The 20,440-nt window shown below is 37.6% G+C and overlaps 1 protein-coding gene across 1 annotated transcript; it reads right to left on the minus strand.

Moving 5' to 3' along the window:
- Nucleotides 1-5,275: 5,275 nt before the first annotated feature.
- On the minus strand, nt 5,276-10,764 carry LOC132551137 (uncharacterized). The gene is given in 3 exon segments (XM_060215248.1): nt 5,276-5,976; nt 6,022-10,656; nt 10,659-10,764. Coding segments are annotated over 3 exon segments (5,442 nt in total).
- Nucleotides 10,765-20,440: the final 9,676 nt, after the last annotated feature.

The following is a 20,440-nucleotide window of genomic DNA, read 5'->3' on the forward strand; positions in this document are numbered from 1 at the left end:
ACAATATCAACATGACGACAATAGGTATATTGACTTAGTGACAATATCAACATGACAATAATGGTTATATTGACGTAGTGACACCATCAACATGACAACAATGAGAATATTGACGAAGGGACAATGCCAACATGACGACAATGGGTATATTGACATAGTAACAATATTACGATGACAACAATGGGTATATTGACGTAAGGACAATGCCAACATGACGACAATGGGTATATTGATATAGTGACAATAACAACATGTCGACAATGGGTATATGGATTTATGACAATGCCAACATGACGACAATAGGTTTATTGTCTTAGTGACAATATCAACATGACGACAATGGGTATGTTGACGGAATGACAATATTACCATGACAACAATGACTATATTGATGTAGTGACAATGTCAACATGACGACAATGGATATATTGACGGAGTGACAATATTACGATGACGACAATGGGTATATTGACAAAGTGACAATGTCAACATAACAACAATAGGTATATTGACGTAGTGACAATATTACGATGACAACAATGGGTATATTGATGTAGTGACAATGTCAACATGACGACAATGGGTATATTGAAATAGTTACAATATTACGATGACAACAATGGGTATATTGACATAGTAACAATATTACAACAATGGGTATATTGACGTAGTGACAATATTATGGTGACTGCAATGGGTATATTGATATAGTGACAATGCCAACATGACTACAATGGGTATATTGATATAGTGACAATATCAACATGACAACAATGGGTATATTGACGTAATGACAATATCAACACGATGACAATGGGTATATTGACGTAGTGACAATATTGCGATGACAACAATGGGTATATTGACTTAGTAACAATATCAACACGACGCCAATGGGTATATTGACATAGTGACAATATTACGATGACAACAATGGGCATATAGACGTAATGACAATATCAACATGACAACAATGGGTATGTTGAGTAGTGATAATGCAAAAATTACGACAATGGGTATATTGACATAGTAAAAATATTACGATGACAACAATGGGTATATTGACGTAGGGACAATGCCAACATCAATACAATGGGTATATTGACATAGTGACAATATTAACATGACAACAATGGGCATATAGACGTAATGACAATATCAACATGACAACAATGGGTATATTGAGTAGTGATAATATCAACATGACGACAATGGGTATATTGACGTAGTGACAATATCAACATGACATCAATGGGTATTTTGATATAGTGACAATATCAACATGAGGACAATCGGTATATTGACGTAGTGAAAATATTACGATGACAACAATGGGTATATTGATGAAGTGTCAATGTCAACATGACAACAATTGGTATATGGATTTATGACAATGCCAACATGACGACAATAGGTTTATTGTCTTAGTGACAATATCAACATGACGACAATGGGTATGTTGACGGAATGACAATGTCAACATGACAACAATGGGTATATTGACGTAGGGACAATGCCAACATCACTACAATGGGTATATAGACTTAGTGACAATATTACGATGACAACAATGGGTATATTGACGTAGTGACAATATCAACATGACAACAATTGGTATATTGACGTAGTGACAATATCAACATGACAACAATACTTATATTGACGTATTGACAATATTAACACGACGACAATGGGAATATTGACGTAGGGACAATGCCAACATTACAAGAATGGGCATATAGACGTAGTGACAATATTACGATGACAACAATGAATATATTGACCTACGGACAATGCCAACATGAAGACAATGGGTATATTGATGTAGTGACAATGCCAACATAACGAGAATTGGTATATTGACAAAGTGACAATGTCAACATAACAACAATAGGTATATTGACGTAGTGACAATATGACAATGGGTATATTGACGTATGACAATATCAACATGACAACAATGGGTATATATCAACATGACAATGGGTATATTGACGTAGTGACAATATCAACATGACAACAGAGGGTACCTTGACGTAGTGATAATGCCCAATCATGACGAAAATAGGTATTTTGAAGTAGTAACAATATCAACATGACGACAATGGGAATATTGACTTAGTGACAATGCTAACATGACATCAATGGGTATTTCGATATAGTGACAATATCAACATGAGGACAATCGGTATATTGACGTAGTGAAAATATTACGATGACAACAATGGGTATATTGACATAGTAACAATATTACGATGACAACAATGGGTATATTGACATAGTAACAATATTACGAGGACAACAATGGGTATATTGACATAGTAACAATATTACGAGGACAACAATGGGACTATTGACGCAGGGACAATGCCAACATGACGACAATATCTATATTTACTTATTGACAATATCAACATGACGACAATAGGAATATTGACTTAGTGACAATATCAACATGACAACAATGGGTATATTGACGTAGTGACAATATCAACATGACAACAATGGGTATATTGACGAAGTGACAATATCAACATAACAACAATGGATATATTGATGTAGCGACAATATCAACATGACAACAATGGGTATATTGACGTAGTGATATGCGAAAATGACGACAATGGGTATATTGAAGTAGTGATAATGCCAACATGTCGACAATGGGTATATGGATGTAGTGACAATGCCAACATGACGACAATGGGTATATTGAGGTAGTGACGATATCAGCATGACAACAATGGGTATATTGACGTATTGATAATGCAAAAATGACGACAATTGGTATATTGACGATGTGACAATGTCAACATCACGACAATGGGTATATTAACATAGTGTACATGACAATGGGTATATTGATATGACAATATCAACATGACGACAATGGGTATGTTCACGGAATGACAATATCAACATGACAACAATGGGTATATTGATATAGTGACAATGTCAACATGACGACAATGGGTATATTGACGTAGTGACAATATTACGATGACAACAATGAGTATATTGATCTAGTGACAATGTCAACATCACGACAATGGGTATATTCAAGGAGTTACAATATTACGATGACATCAATGGGTATATTGACATAGTAACAATATTACGAGGACAACAATGGGTATATTGACATAGTAACAATATTACGAGGACGACATTGGGTATATTGATGTAGGGACAATGCCAACATGGCGAAAATGGGAATATATACGTAGAGACAATGCCAACATGACAACAATGTGTATATTGACGTAATGACAATATCAACATGACAACAATTGGTATATGGAAGTAGTGACAATGTCAACATGACGACAATGGGTATATTGACGGAGTGACAATGCCAACACGACGACAATAGAAATATTGTCATAGGGACAATATCAATATGACGACAATAGGTATATTGACATAATGACAATGTCAACAAGACGACAATGGGTATATTGACGGAGTGCCAATATCAACATGACAACAATGGGGATATTGACATAGTGACAATATTACGATGACAACAATGGGTATATTGATATAGTGACAATGTCAACATGACGACAATGGGTATATTGACGTAGTGACAATAGCCAACATTACGACAATGGGTATATTGAAGTAGTGACAGTATTACGATGACAACAATTGGTATATTGATGTAGTGACAATATTACGATGACAACAATGGGTATATTGATGTAGTGACAATGTCAACATGACCACAATGGGTATATTGGCGTATTGACAATATTACGATGACAACAATGGGTATATTGATGTAGTGACAATGTCAACATGACCACAATGGGTATATTGACGTATTGACAATATTACGATGACAACAATGGGTATATTGATGTAGTGACAATGTCAACATGACGACAATGGGTATATTGACGGAGTGACAACGCCAACATGACAAGAATTGGTATATTGATGTTGTGACAATACCAACATGACGACAATTGGTATATTGACGGAGTGACAATGCCAACATGACAACAGTGGGTATATTGATGTTGTGACAATACCAACATGACGACAATTGGTATATTGACGTAGTGGCAATGCCAACATGACGACAATTGGTATATTGACGTAGTGAAATTGCCAACATGACAATAATGGGTATATTGACGTAATGACAATATCAACATGACATCAATGGGTATATTGTCGTAGTGACAATGCCAACATGACGACATTGGGTATATTGTCGTAGTGACAATGCCAACATGACAACAATTGGTGTATTGACTTATTGACAATATCAACATGACGACAATAGGTATATTAATGAAATAACATTATTAATACTGCGAAAATATGTTGATTTTTTTGCTGATAAGACCCTTTACCTTTGATACCCTGTAGAAGATATGACGTATCTGTTCTATTTTTTTTCACTGACGTAGCAACCTGCCAATACATGGACGCTATTTCTTAAAATGACTGACTATTCTATGTGCGATTTACCTAACAAACCTAGCATTCCACTCCTTTATACTGCTGGGAAACAACCGTTTGATAAAACGGAAGCAATGATTTCTGCTATTAACTGGTTGTACAAAAAGACAAAGACAATAGCACAAAATGAGAATTAGGCAGAGTTTGTCAATTGATGAAATGAACTACATCACATATATACTCCCTCCTTCTCGGTATCGTCTGTGCTGCTAGTGGCTTGGGGTATGGCGGATAAGAAAAACCAAAACCGGCCGAAATAAACGTTTAATTCAAGATGAGGGTTGTATGGGAATTCAAGGATACACTAAACCCATACTTAATTGTATCTTAGTATTTTTTTTCTTTTTTTTTGCGTCGATACATATTCCAGAAGAAGTCTCTTGAAATGTGATATAAAAGTTAGTCTCCTTACCCCCTCCACACCCCCCTCCCCCAACCGAAACAAAAACAAAAACAAAAAACAAACCACAAACAAACGGATTTCAATCAGTTATGTGTTTTATCATACTTCATACAAATATAGAAGAGAGTACATCTCATCTGCTACAATATCTGTTGTTATTTTCATAAGAATATTCCAATACATATCTATATGTGAACAATACATACAAGTCACTATTCATAACACGTATTTTTATCATCATATAGGAAGAGGCATTTTTTTCAAAGCTTGAGACAATTGATCATTAGTTTACCTTTTGGGTGTAGACAAAATTATAATTTGAAATGTCGAAATTTTTAAATTGAAATACATCTCAATGTCGTGAACAAGCCAATATCAGCAAATATGATTACATTACGACTAAACAGTGACATCTTTTCTAGTCGCACACAATGCGCATGACACTTTATGCTTCCTAATACCACATCCGGTGACTACATCATATTCATGTCCTCCAAAACGCTTGATTGTAGCGGAAGGTGCAGTTTTCGTTTCGTCGCTGTCAGCAGACTGTGATTTCTCATTACCATCTATTTTATCAACTTTGTTGATTTTTTTCCGGAGTTTACACATGCTGCATTTCGGTATCGCAAGGGGAGGTAAATCTCCAGCTTCTTTCTTTATTGCTTCCGGTACAAAGTAATTTAAATCCACCCCAAGACGATTGTCTTTCAATTGTTTATATTCTTCGACTAAAAATTCCCGTGACGTGTCCAGACTGAATGCTTTAGCAGCGAAACGCGCCAGTCGTAAACCCTCATCGGCAAATACATCATCTGGATCTTCTTCTTCGGGATGTACGGATTCCTCACAATTCTTCTTAACCGGAAGTCCAATTCCTTCCTGATGATCAACCCCCTCCGTGTTCCTCTTTAATAATTCTGGGTTATTTACAGCCTGATACGCAGCATTCTCGAAATCTTCCCTAATTTGCTCTTGAATTCCATCAAAGGCTCTATTTAAGGTATTAGTGAGCAACTCTAAATCCTTATTTAAGTTGAATTCGTTGTTGCATTTACCGTCGTGTTTGATCTGTTTCCATTCATGAGAATCATGGATCTCTTTCAGGTCCTGACAACCATGAAACATGTCCTGTTCCTGATAACCGTAGATATCTCGTCGTCGTAAGGAATTTCCGAAATCGTTTATATACTTGCCAAATGAAGATTTGTGAGCATCCCTTTCTGTTTGCATTATACATTTTATCCGATCTTCTATATCAGTACAATAAGGGGACGTGAATGAGCCTGTATTGAATATGAGCTTTTGACCGGAATCCGCCCTTTTCCGCAAGGCCATATATTCGTCTTCCATCATTGAGAGGTATTTTTGTGTTTTTTCTAGATCTTTACACCGAAAGAATTCCAAGTCTATATTCCGTAGGGCCTCTGCTTTTTCCATAGTACACCAAAAGTTCCGGTCACGCATGTCCATAGATGATGGTACGCAACCATTGTGATTTGTACAAATTTTGCTTGGTGAGGACGACTCTGCTATACTTCTGTATCGATCTAAGCGACGTAAATGATGAGCTTGTTGTGCTTGCAACAATATTCTTTCGGTGTCGAGGACATTCTCGATTTTCTTCATGGTGGTTTGGTCAATCTCCCAACGTAAAAAGTCAGATACTTTTCTATCACATTCCTCTATATCTTCGTCACTACTATCATCGTCGGACGTATCGTCCGAGGATGATTCAGTCAGTTGTTGATATAGCAATGATCTCTGTTTTACGGGTATGGCAGTCTTTCGTTCCTGATCTCGTATCTCTTTGCACCTTCCTCGTTGACGTTTTATTTTCAGTTCCTTCAATTTGGCTTTGTATTTGGTGTAGTTGTCGACATCTGCATCTGTTTCACTTAAAGTTGCTTCAGATGGTGATGTTTCCGTATTCGATCGAGATAATTGCCATTCTTTACAAGCAACAAGCCTGAGTTCGTTCATCCCCTGCCGGATAGCAATACTTGACAAACCGGAAGCTACAACAGTTCGGCAGTACTCCAAAGACGACGTTCGCTGAGTTTCATCTGTCAGACCTGTTACGAGTACACCTGATTTATCGTCTACGTTCGACCTATTACGAAATCTCTTGTCGTTTTTTGCTTCCATTTTATCCGTATTGAGTTGGGCAATACATCGACTTTCAGAGGAACTGACTTCCTGATGCGAGAGTAATGCGTCCGACCTTAATGAGGTGACTTCTTCATTCTTCTGACTTTGGTCTTTCATGCTCCAAACGAATTTCCTGTGTGCAACAGATATGGCATCTTTTACAATCAAACTCGCAAACTGAGCCAATGACTCTCGCTCTACCGCAGCTATTATGGATCCTTTCGAGGTATCTCGTTTGTCGGCATCATAATCTTTGTGTTTCACAAAAGTTCCTGTTTTGGCAGAATATGAATATCTATCAGATCGTGAAGGTTCATCAATAAGACCTGTTTTACGCTGAATGTCACAATCACAGTTGTGTTCCTTTGTAGGAATAAAAACACTATTCCCTTCGATTTCATGGTCACAGTCGCTGTGTTCTTCAGGTTCGTGTTCTAGTGAAGGAAAGTCATTCGGAGGGTATACGTCCCTCTCTGAAACACATGTCAGCAATTCTGCACACTCTGTAGCGTCCTTACCCTTTGTATTACCTTCGTCCTCAACACTGTTGTAAAAATCCCGTGAATACGCAATAAGTTCCGCATTTCTGTCGGAGTTAAGGGTGTCTATTACATAAGAATGTGTTCTTGAAGCTAAACTGGACACGGAAAAGGTTGAAACAGGACATTCCCTCACGTCCTCAACTGAAGGAGTGAATATATCTAATCGTGAGATGTCGTCAAAATAAGGACATGTAAAAACTTCACTCGGAGTAATTCTAAGCTTTGAATACGAGTTTTGGGTTGGGACTTCAGCCTGTAATTCCAAGTTCCCATCGGATGAACGTACGTTTATCGGGTCATGAGAAGACGGAGTATTTTGGACTGACGATTCCGAATGATTTTGAATTGTTTCTTTGGATTGCTTCTGATCCAGAGAAATGTCACTGATAACTCGCTCTGAAATCTTCCGTGCGGCGTAGTCTAACATGTCGCCACCGTTCGACAATTGGCTCATATCAGAGGAGTGTGAATTGGAGGTGTTTGCTCGAATCCCGAGAAATAACTGTATGTTGCATTCCTTTATCTTATTTTCATCAAAACAACTGAAATATCCATCATCGTTATCTTCTTGAAGTGCCAGAAGATGGTTTTGACTGTAAGTCGTATCCACAGCTATATCTAGTGACTCAACGTAATGCTGAAATTTTCTAAGAAAGTTAACCTGATCTTCGTCACTAAAACTGAACAATGTGTCCTCACTGTGAAAGGTTTGGGTTTGGTTGTGCTCATTCAGTTTCTGCTCCATGTCAATCGCCGTACACAGGCTTGCAGCATCTCTTGAATCGACAACTTCGTATGTAGGACTCGGTTTTGCTGGAATAGTGGTATCACTTTCCTTCCAAGTTTTGTTGACAGAGTCACTTGAACCTTGAATGATGTCCATGGTGAATGATGACGAACTACTTCGTCTTGATGTGTTTTCTTCAACAGTTAGACACAGCGTCTCATTTGGATGTTGTTGTATATCCACAGATTCGTTCAGTGTTACGGGAACAACCTCGAACGTCTCTGTCAAATTAGTGTCATCGCTATAGATACCATTTAAAGTTTTATCCTGATTTGTTTCAACAGCTACCTCGGAAACATCACTGTCATAACTTTCGTAACCAGCCGTGTCTTCACCGTCATCGAATAAACCATAACTAACGCCAAGCTCGCGCAATTTTTCCTCGTTGCTTTTGATGTCGTTTCGTGTTGAAGAACATTCAAGATTATTCCTTCCAAATTTCGGAGACACATCATTATTTTCATCATCAAAGTATCGCATAAAGGACGCACTCTTTTTATCCTGACCTGAATCATACTGGCAACCTTGTTGTTTTTGTGTTGCGGTCTTGTAGCCGAAAGTAGCTCCAGGTACTGTAGTATCATTGAATATACCTGGTAAAGTGAAAGCTGTCGTAAAGTTACTGGCAGCACATTCTTCTTCAGTGATAAATGATACATGAGATCTGTCATCAATACTTTCGCTTGAAGAGACAGAACTTTCGGGATCTATTGGGGATGTGTACTGGTTCGGCCTTGTTTCAACATCATTAGATAGCTGTGAATCAGATTGAGGAATATTGGAACTTGAACTGCCATTCACTGGAAGGAACATTTTATCACTAGGATGAAAGACAACATACTCAGTATGTGATAAATTGGAGTCATCCATGTCTTCGCATTCTCTGTGTCGTTCGGACGGATCTGCTGCATTCGGCACATCAGACGGAGGTAGGATATTTGTAAGGGATCCTGTCTCGACGGATACGTCTTGTAACATACTTCCAAAAGCTGAATCGAATAGTATCGAAGAAGAATTGTTTTTCATGTCATCAAACTGAGGTTGTACACAAAACTCATTGTTTATGGCATTCACTTGGTCACCATTTGATGTATCACTAAGAGTTTGAATACTTGCGCATCCCGGAAAGTTTGTCTCAGAGTAACTTTCGAGCCGGTTAGTCCCTTTTGCCTCCTCATCAACGTCAGACAAATCATTGTAAACCATTTCATGGTTTCGGAGAATTGTTTGTGCCGTTTTAGGTTTTCTTGCACCAAACAGTTGTTGATTTTGCCCGCTAGGTGCCACTGAAGAAGACCTCTCGCGAGAACATCTTGTATCCAACATTTGGTTTTCATTTTCTCGTTCAAATTTTGTGTTACTTCTGTAGATGGTTAACCAAGATGGCCGACTGTCTTTTAGTGGGATGCTTGTGTCCCTAATTGTTGTAGCAGAAATATCTGAGATCGAATCACGTGACTCCTGTAAATTGTCTCGAGATGACCATGGACTGGGCGGAAGTGACGGTAATTTTGGGATAACAGGAATATCAGGTACGACGTTGGAATATGTATGCATACACGGATTTGGCTTTCCACCCTCCGTTTTTCTATTCATATGTTCAAGCGGTACTTCCGGATCCGGTTCACGTGATGTAAAAGAGGGACTACAGCCATTGTTATACCACTCAATTAGTCTGTCTAACGTACTGCCTGATTCTGCAATTTGTTTGTTCAGATATCTACTCTCTTCTTCCCCTGAGAAATCTACCAGACGATAATGTTTCCGTATATGATCTAAACGAGCCGCGAGAGATTCAGTATTGATTTTGTCCGTTGCACTTTTGGCAATTAAATCACACGAAAGTTTAGAATCCGATGACGATTGAAGATTTTCAGAACTATAGTTATCAGATTCAGGAAATAAAACTCCTGAAGAAGAAATTATATCTATGTCAGATGACGAGTTCCTGAGTGACTGTTGCTGGAGATATTGTCCATTGAGCCACATTTCACAGTTGGCAATTTTCCCGTCTCTGCCAGTTCCGGTACTCTCACTGGTTATGTCTTCCGTGGAGCAAATGAGGTCCAGTTTTCCTGTATACGGATTCTGATCGGAGACAGTAATATCCAAGTTCAATTTCATCGCTAATCTAGGAAATTTAACCACGACATGTTGGCTTTCTGTGTTTTCCCTTGAATTTTCATCCTCATCCATACTAAGATATTCCGTTGAGGCGAGGGAATGAAATTCATCGTCGTTTTCATTTGTAAAAGTCCCTACAAATCGACTATTCTCCTGTGCATCCGGTGGTGTGATATGGTCAGACGGAGGTTCCCGAGTCCACCGGAAGTCGGGGTTATTACGTTGGTTGTCATATCCAGCGTCAGCATAGGAATCCCAATCCAGCTGGAAGGATTGGTCCGCATGTGAACTCTCATCTGTCAACGACATTACGATAGAACCATGTGTTGATAATTATTTGATATGTCTTAGTTATTGTGTGTTTGCTACTCTATGAATAGTTAGGTTCATTTAGGATTTTATTGTAGAAGCGGGTCACTAACGGAGTGAACAACATAAGGAAGTGAAAAAGCATGTATTGATAGATGTGCGAAATGAAGAAGTAATGGGAAAACACCCTGCCATCGCAGGGGTTCGAACTAGTGACCCTTCGGTTCCTAGCCGTACACTCTAACGCTTGAGCTGAGGCTAGTTAAGCGAACTGTACTCCCAACTTCTAGACTACTCCCTCCTTCACAATGTCTTCGACCCCGAAGACAACAACAGCAACCCAGGTTCATTATATCCAAGAAAGCATATCAATCTCCAATAGCTTCTATCCTTGGAGTGATCACCAAATCTGTAGTAGGAAAGAGTAATAAAAACACCCTTCATTCGCTGGGGTTCGAACCAGCGACCCTTTTGTCTCTAGCCAGACAATCTACCGCTTGACTGAAGGGAAATCCCACTAGCCGTGGCTAGTAAGGCGACCTGTAGTCTCAACTTCTACAGACGTACTCTACAATATGTAGAGGCGATCGTTGAAACAAATACATGGATCTTACAGCTTTCGCTGTGGAGTTTGCTGTTATAGGACAATAAGCACATACGTCATTATCTCCATGACTGATCAATATGCCAGCATCAAGTTTTATCAGTGTTCACCTCAAATTATTGTTGTTTCCTGATCAGTTTTCAATAAATTAATCCTTCTATGTTTTAAGTTCGTGATAACAAGATTGCACTTCCGGTCCACAAAAGACATCTAGCTATAATATATCAGAAACCTTAAAACACCAGTTGCACTGGAAGGATTTCCCTTTAGAGAAACGCTCTCAGTTGATAGTACGGGGCTGTCGTGTATATGATGAACTACAGCGTGCTGACAATAGAGTAAACCTACTGAGATTTTCGCAATAGTGAGTTCCCCGATAAAATGACACTAGAGTGAGGTTCGTGATGAAAAAAGTGACCACAGAAATATGACACATAAAGCACTGTCACCTCATCGATAGAAACCGGATAAAACAGTAATAGGGGCTTCAAATCGGGAGGGACATTATCACAGATATCACAGATATGTCATCATTTACCTAATACAACACAATCAGGGCGAACTTTATCTAATACAACACAATCAGGGCGAACTTTATCTAATACAACACAAACATGGCGAACTTTACCTAATACAACACAAACATGGCGAACTTTATCTAATACAACACAATCAGGGCGAACTTTACCTAATACAACACAATCAGGGCGAACTTTACCTAATACAACACAATCAGGGCGAACTTTACCTAATACAACACAAACAGGGCGAACTTTATCTAATACAACACAAACATGGCGAACTTTACCTAATACAACACAATCAGGGCGAACTTTATCTAATACAACACAAACAGGGCGAACTTTACCTAATACAACACAAACAGGGCGAACTTTACCTAATACAACACAATCAGGGCGAACTTTACCCAATACAACACAATCAGGGCGAACTTTATTTAATACAACACAAACAGGGCGAACTTTACCTAAAACAACACAAACAGGGCGAACTTTACCTAATACAACACAATCAGGGCGAACTTTCTTTAATACAACACAAACAGGGCGAACTTTACCCAATGCAACACAATCAGGGCGAACTTTACCTAATACAACACAATCAGGGCGAACTTTACCTAATACAACACAATCATGTCGGACTTTACCTAATACAACACAATCAGGGCGAACTTTACCTAATACAACACAAACAGGGCGAACTTTACCTAATACAACACAATCAGGGCGAACTTTACCTAATACAACACAATCAGGGCGAACTTTATCTAATACAACACAAACAGGGCGAACTTTACCTAATACAACACAAACAGGGCGAACTTTACCTAATACAACACAATCAGGGCGAACTTTACCCAATACAACACAATCAGGGCGAACTTTATTTAATACAACACAAACAGGGCGAACTTTACCTAAAACAACACAAACAGGGCGAACTTTACCTAATACAACACAATCAGGGCGAACTTTCTTTAATACAACACAAACAGGGCGAACTTTACCCAATGCAACACAATCAGGGCGAACTTTACCTAATACAACACAACTTTACCTAATACAACACAATCATGTCGGACTTTACCTAATACAACACAATCAGGGCGAACTTTACCTAATACAACACAAACAGGGCGAACTTTACCTAATACAACACAATCAGGGCGAAGTTTACCTAATACAACACAATCAGGGCGAACTTTACCTAATACAACACAATCATGTCGGACTTTACCTAATACAACACAAGCAGGTCGGACTTTACCTTATACAACACAAGCAGGTCGGTATTTACCTAATACAACACAATCAGGTCAGACTTTACCTAATAAAACACAAGCAGGTTGGTATTTACCTAATACAACACAAGCAGATAGGACTTTGCCTTTTACAACACAATCAGGGCGAACTTTATTTAATACAAAACAAACAGGGCGAACTTTACCTAATACAACACAAACAGGGCGAACTTTACCTAATACAACACAATCAGGGCTAACTTTCTTTAATACAACACAAACAGGGCGAACTTTACCTAATACAACACAATCAGGGCGAACTTTACCTAATACAACACAATCAGGGCGAACTTTACCTAATACAACACAATCATGTCGGACTTTACCTAATAACACAATCAGGGCGAACTTTACCTAATACAACACAAACAAGGCGAACTTTACCCAATACAACACAATCAGGGCGAACTTTATTTAATACAACACAAACAGGGCAAACTTTACCTAATACAACACAAACAGGGCGAACTTTACCTAATACAACACAATCAGGGCGAACTTTACCTAATACAACACAAACAGGGCGAACTTTACCTAATACAACACAATCAGAGCGAACTTTACCTAATACAACACAATCAGGGCGAACTTTACCTAATACAACACAATCATGTCGGACTTTACCTAATACAACACAAGCAGGTCGGACTTTACCTTATATAACACAAGCAGGTCGGTATTTACCTAATACAACACAATCAGGTCAGACTTTACCTACTAAAACACAAGCAGGTTGATATTTACCTAATACAACACAAGCAGATAGGACTTTGCCTTATACAACACAATCATGTTGGTCTTTACCTTATGCAACACAATCAGGTCGGACTTTACCTGATACAACACAATTAAGTCAGAGTTTACCTAATACAACACAAGCAGACAGGACTTTGCCTAATACAACACAAGCAGATCGGACTTTACCTAATACAACACAATCAGGGCGAACTTTATTTGATACAACACAAACAGGGCGAACTTTACCTAATACAACACAATCAGGGCGAACTTTACCTAATACAACACAAGCAGGTCGGACTTTACCTGATAGAACACAATCGGGTCGGACTTTACCTAATATCAAAACCTAGTAAACAAATTATATACTACAATTTGATAGAAACCGCACATTTGGAAAGCCTTCATTTGGAAAAACAGGTAACAGAAATCGAAAATGTCCAATGCCGGGCAACCAAGCAGGTAGCAGGCCTTTCATCGTTATCTTACATGGAGCGTCTGCAAAAACTACAATTACCAACATTAGCATATAGAAGGTCACGTGGTGATATGATAGAGGTGTATAAAATAATTTCCGGGAAATATGACTCAGAGGTCGCAGACTTGTTTTCTGTCAACGAAGGGTTGTACACATATGGACATAACAGCAAAATATATAAAGATTTTTCAAAATTGAACTTAAGGAAATATTCGTTCACGTAGAGGACCGTAGATGTTTAGAATAGTCTTCCATTTAATGTTGTAAATGCAACGACAGTTAAACAATTGAAATATAATCTAGATGAACATTGGAAAAACCAGCTACAGAAGTATTGGTTTAAAGAAAAAATTATGCTGTGATCTGTATTTTAGTATAAATAGTATTAAGAGCCTTGTCAGAATAAATCCTTTGAACATTTTCATTTCAAGATATGAAATATATTTCTTCATGTTTTAAATTAACCTGGGCACTGACCTCCTCCCCCGATCCCGCTAAATGTCGTACATGTATGTCCGAAATCTTCAGAGGAACTCGAGTGATCATTCAAGGCGTTCATCATGACGCATTTACGTCACTTCCAGAAAATATCTGAAAAAGATACCTCTTTATTTTCTTCTTTCTATATCATCTTTAAATCGCATATTAGAGGATGTTGATGTTTATATCGAAAGGCAAGAAAAATTTGGCTTAACGAATGAGAAGTAAACAAAGTTGGATCATTATAATTTTGTAGAAGCCGCCGGAGTTGTCTGAATAAGACCATATTGATTTCGGGTGCGGGATCTTATCGACTCCGTGCATCAGACTCACTTTCATCAGATATATCTTCACATGTTCAAAGTTCCATTCCGTAGAGCGTAAACGCAAAGTTATGTAACTGCCACCATTTAAGTTGGTCAAAATAAGCTCTGTATAATGTAGTCATAACGCGGAACAACCCAATTCTGGACGCGTTTGTAAGGAAATCATTATGTAAAAGAAAAGCCAAATGTTTATCCAGTCTGTTCTATATGCTCACTTCACGCAGCGAAAAGAGATTTAGCCGCCGTTGTTCCGGGCTAACACATTATCACACGCTTTTTGAATGCTGCTGTAATGGTATCTTGGCAGTATAACCCGCTCATCTCCATTCGCTCGAATTTTAAGCCAACATCATGTTATTGTAATTATTAGCTAAATTTCAAAACACTATAAAATGTCTTTTGAGAAGGAATTTTGGAAACTTTTCTGTTTGATCAGTCTAACTTATATACTAGGAGTGGGTTTCCACTGTGGATCCAACTCGTGAACACTTACTTCTCAGACCGACACTGTGTAAGGGAAAATATTCCTTTTACACTAGAGTTATTGTATAGAGTAATAAGGGGGAAGGAGGTAGGATTGCTAAATCGTGTCTCACCAACATATAGATTGCCTGATTTTGGTCTAAACGCGAGGAAAATTATGAGACGACGTAGTCTCGAGAAATTCAATCCTGTCAAATCCGTTGATCTCTGAACTCGTAATTTAAATGATGTAACAAGTTGTATCCAGGCATGACATATAAAAGCTATTTTAGGGATTGTCAATGACCAAAATGTCTCTAACCTGAGATCACTTACATGCGTACCTACCCCTGTTTTGCACGTTATGTGTATAACGACATGCCGTCCTTCCCTCAGTGTCTTGTGTCTTTTCTTCGTTACCATCGACAACGTTATCACGTGATTTGCGCTTGTGACGTCATCGAAATTAAAACGTCACAATAGCGTCAATAGGTTATTTCCCCTTACATAATTACCGTTGTCATAACCTCATAATTAATTTCACTTCACCATATTTGAAATATATGTACTCAATGAAAGAGACAATGTATGTTCAATATTTGTTTGTCTTTGTTAAACAGCGTTGCGTATCCAAATGTTTCGACCGACTGTTCGAAATTGAATGTACATTGTCACTCTTTTTATAATGTTTCAATGTGTTAAATGTTAATAACTCTGCCAGATTTCCAATTATATTATTTTATCAGGTTGAAAAGTTAGTTTGTTTATTTACATCTTCGTTGACTGCAGCACTGCTGTCAAGGACATATGACAGCGGTGCTACAGTGAACAGACACCCTCGTGGTCAAGGACATATGACAGCGGTGCTACAGTGAACAGACACCCTCGTGGTCAAGGACATATGACAGCGGTGCTACAGTGGACAGACACCCTTGTGGTCAAGGACATATGACAGCGGTGCTACAGTGGACGGGCACCCTCATGGCCAAGGACATATGACAGCGGTGCTACAGTGGACGGACACCCTCATGGTCAAGGACATATGACAGCGGTGCTACAGTGGACGGACACCCTCATGGTCAAGGACATATGACAGCGGTGCCACAATGGACGAACATCCTCATGGCCAATGACATATGACATCGGTGCTACAGTGAACGGACACCCTCATGGCCAAGGACATATGGCGACGGAAGCAACAAATGCTAAGTCATGCAAGACAAATTTTTATTAACACCAAACAAAAAAATCTTACTGCTCTGTTAAGGAGAAGCAAACGATACGGCGAAAGAAAGATGAAGGAAGAAACAAATAAATAGATAAATTTTAATAATGACAACAATAAATGGCGCGGACCAAAATCGCTCTCGAGCAGGCTCCAATCTTGTTCCTTTTGTATAAAACCGTGTGATGGCGAGATAACGCATGGCTATTGATAAGAATGGTCACTCGTCTAACTCTATACAAATCTCAAAAATAGGCTTTGTTCTGGGCGTATTGTCAATTCGTTCTTTAGCCAAGCTGGTTACAAATGAAATATTAATGTATTTATCGCGCCACAATCACTGTTTTTCTTCCTAACAATGTCAAATGAGACAAAACGTTTTGAAACCAAATTCTTGTACACCTATGTAATAAATATCTTCTCAATAGATCACGTTAAACATTTTAAACGAAAGTTGACAGTAAGTCCAAGGACATTTGTTCACTAGATAAAAAAAAAAAAATGAATATTTAATTCGCCATTCAAGAAGAATTCTTTTTAAATAGTTTAAAATGTCATTTTTTTCTAAAAGTGAAACAAATCTTTTCTCGTTTTGTATGGGAGATTGTGTGACACAGCAATTATCGTTACAATCGTTGATGCTATAGTTCTTCAGGTTAAATCTTTTGTATACTCCTTTAACACCGGAAACAGTAAAAGCTATTGATGACAATATTGTAAAGTGCCTGTCAAGCAATGTCGATTTGTAGATATACTCTTTTATAGAAAATATCTGTTAACGAATATAACAATACAACAACGTATTGATTTCAGAACAATGGATACCGTTAAACGAGCGAAGGGGGATAACTCGCATTAATAATCAGCTACTACAAAACATTTTGCAATAGAAAGTTATTGAAAAGTCCAGGTTTTAAATGTTTTTGTTTTCGCATACTTTATTAAGGAATATTGTATTTAATTCATAAGGACATATTGCTTTTTTCATGACAGTATACAATATCTGATGCGGTTTGTTTGTTTTTCTATTTCTTGTAAATAGAATATGTGATGAAAAACCCGAGGAATTTGATACATAATATTTTTGCTACTTCTTTGCGTTTCGTTGGAAAATGAATACTAATGGCCGTTCGGGGACATAATCCAGGCTCTTTAACCTTCTCTGACAATGATTTATTGAAAATAGCAACAGCGAACAATCGTGATAAAGGTCTTCAAAACAAACGTTAGAGAACAAACGAATCAAAAAGTTTTTTATATTATAAAATTGTATTTCGAATTCAGACAACATATTGCAGACGAAAGTTATCTATTTGTCCTCGTAAAATTTGCATGTGTTTATTGTCTTGTATTTCATATTCAAATATTTTCGTCTGTACTAATGAATTTTTTATGATAAGTGGCATTCATCAGGTTTTGTCCATCTAGGTTTTTACGATGTCATTGTGAATAAAAGTGATTTAAAACAAAAGGGCACCAAAGAATACTTTCAATATCAAGTCTTTTCACGTTTAACATTTTAAAACATAATCAGAAATTATGACAAATGACAATACAAACCGTATTTTTTTGCACATTGTATTTTTGAATGCATGACAGTTAGTTTATCTTTATAACGCATCCCAAATTCATATTTTATGTAATTTCTGAGAAAACAAAGAAACATTTTGTTAAAAGATCAATGATTGAAAAAATGACATGAGGTCATCTGAAAGATGTTATGGATTCAATTTTCTTCCTGGTCTATTTTTTTGTGATTTTATTTTAGCCAATGGAATTTCGCCACATCCTTTGGAAACCCAAGAGATTACAGAGCGTAATGAAAATCTACGAAATGAAATATTTACGAACCTTCTTGTGACACTTATGACGGTTATATTACAGAAAATGAAATTCTAAAACAAAAGAAACACTCACGTGTAAAGTCTGAATCACACTGACACATCTGATGACATTTCGCAAAGTCCTTTGTGAAACCTAGATTACATTGCACAATGAAAGACTACAGACTAAAATATTTACGAAAAAATTGTGTGACATCTTTGACAGTTATCCTATGATAAATGAGAAGAGAAAACAACAAAGAAAAAACAACAAAATACAATTTTTCTCAAATTCCAAAAGCAAAATCAAATGGACCATTGGAATTATCTAGGTACATTCCGAATCTTACGCGCACGTAAATTTGAATTTATAATTTGCACTACATGGTAAAATTGTTCCCCCACCACCTCTTAAATATCAGGTGCATGGGTGTACATGTAGGCAATATACCTAAGTGATAATACTTATGTGCAATATCACTTTCACCTTATTTGCAATAACCATGTTTCCTTGAATAGTAACTATAAATCCTCGTACACGCTCCCTACACGCCATAGATTGCTAATATCTCTACTTTTTCCAGAGTACGTACACAATCGGATGCCGTTTAAAACAAAAAAACGAACGAAAGATCTGAGAGAGAGAGAGAGAGAGAGAGAGAGAGAGAGAGAGAGAGAGAGAGAGAGAGAGAGAGAGAGAGAGAGAGAGAGAGAGAGAGAGAGAGAGAGAGAGAGAGAGAGAGAGAGAGAGAGAGAGAGAGAGAGAGAGAGAGAGAGAGAGAGGAAGGACCAATCTGAAAGACTGATACATGGAGAAGGACAAAATATAAAAAATATTATCAACAAAATATTTAACATTGTTTTTTATTTAACAAATATATATTGTTAATATTCAGGTAAAATTCCCCTGTACGCAGCTTGAGTTATCAATAGTAAAACACTCTTTAAATTAGGAACATGTGCTAAACCAATGATACATTTCTAAGTTAAAATTTCTATATGACTCAGTTTATGTACATCGGGATCAGAATTATTATACCTTATAGTCCGCAGCGCCATGAATCAATTCAAATAGGTATTATGTGCAATACTTATTCACGTGTGTACCATATGTAATACCTCTTCAGGTGTGTACTTTGTGTATTACCTCTTCAGCTTTGTACTTTGTGTAATACTTCTCTAGGTGTGTACTTTGTGTAATACCTCTCTAGGTGTGTACTTTGTGTAATACCTCTTCAGGTAAGTACTTTGTGTAATATCTCTTTAGGTGTGTACTTTGTGTAATACCTCTTCAGGTTTGTACTTTGTGTAATACCTCTTTAGGTGTGTACTTTGTGTAATATCTCTTTCGGTGTGTACTTTGTGTAATACCTCCTCAGGTTTGTACTTTGTGTAATACCTCTTTAGGTTTGTACTTTGTGTAATTCCTCTTTAGGTGTGTACTTTGTGTTCAGGTGTGTACTTTGTGTTTGTGTAATACCTCTTTAGGTGTGTACTTTGTGTAATACCTCTTTAGGTGTGTACTTTGTGTAATACCTCTTTAGGTGTGTCTTCTTTAGGTTTGTACTTTGTGTAATACCTCTTTAGGTGTAATACCTTTTCAGGTGTGTACTTTGTGTAATATCTCTTTAGGTGTGTCCTTTGTGTAATACCTCTTTTGGTGTGTATTTTGTGTAATAACTCTTTAGGTGTG

This window comes from Ylistrum balloti, unplaced genomic scaffold (assembly GCF_031769215.1).
Source record: "Ylistrum balloti isolate Yb309-2 unplaced genomic scaffold, AGI_CSIRO_Ybal_v1 Utg370180, whole genome shotgun sequence".
NCBI lineage: Eukaryota > Metazoa > Mollusca > Bivalvia > Pectinida > Pectinidae > Ylistrum > Ylistrum balloti.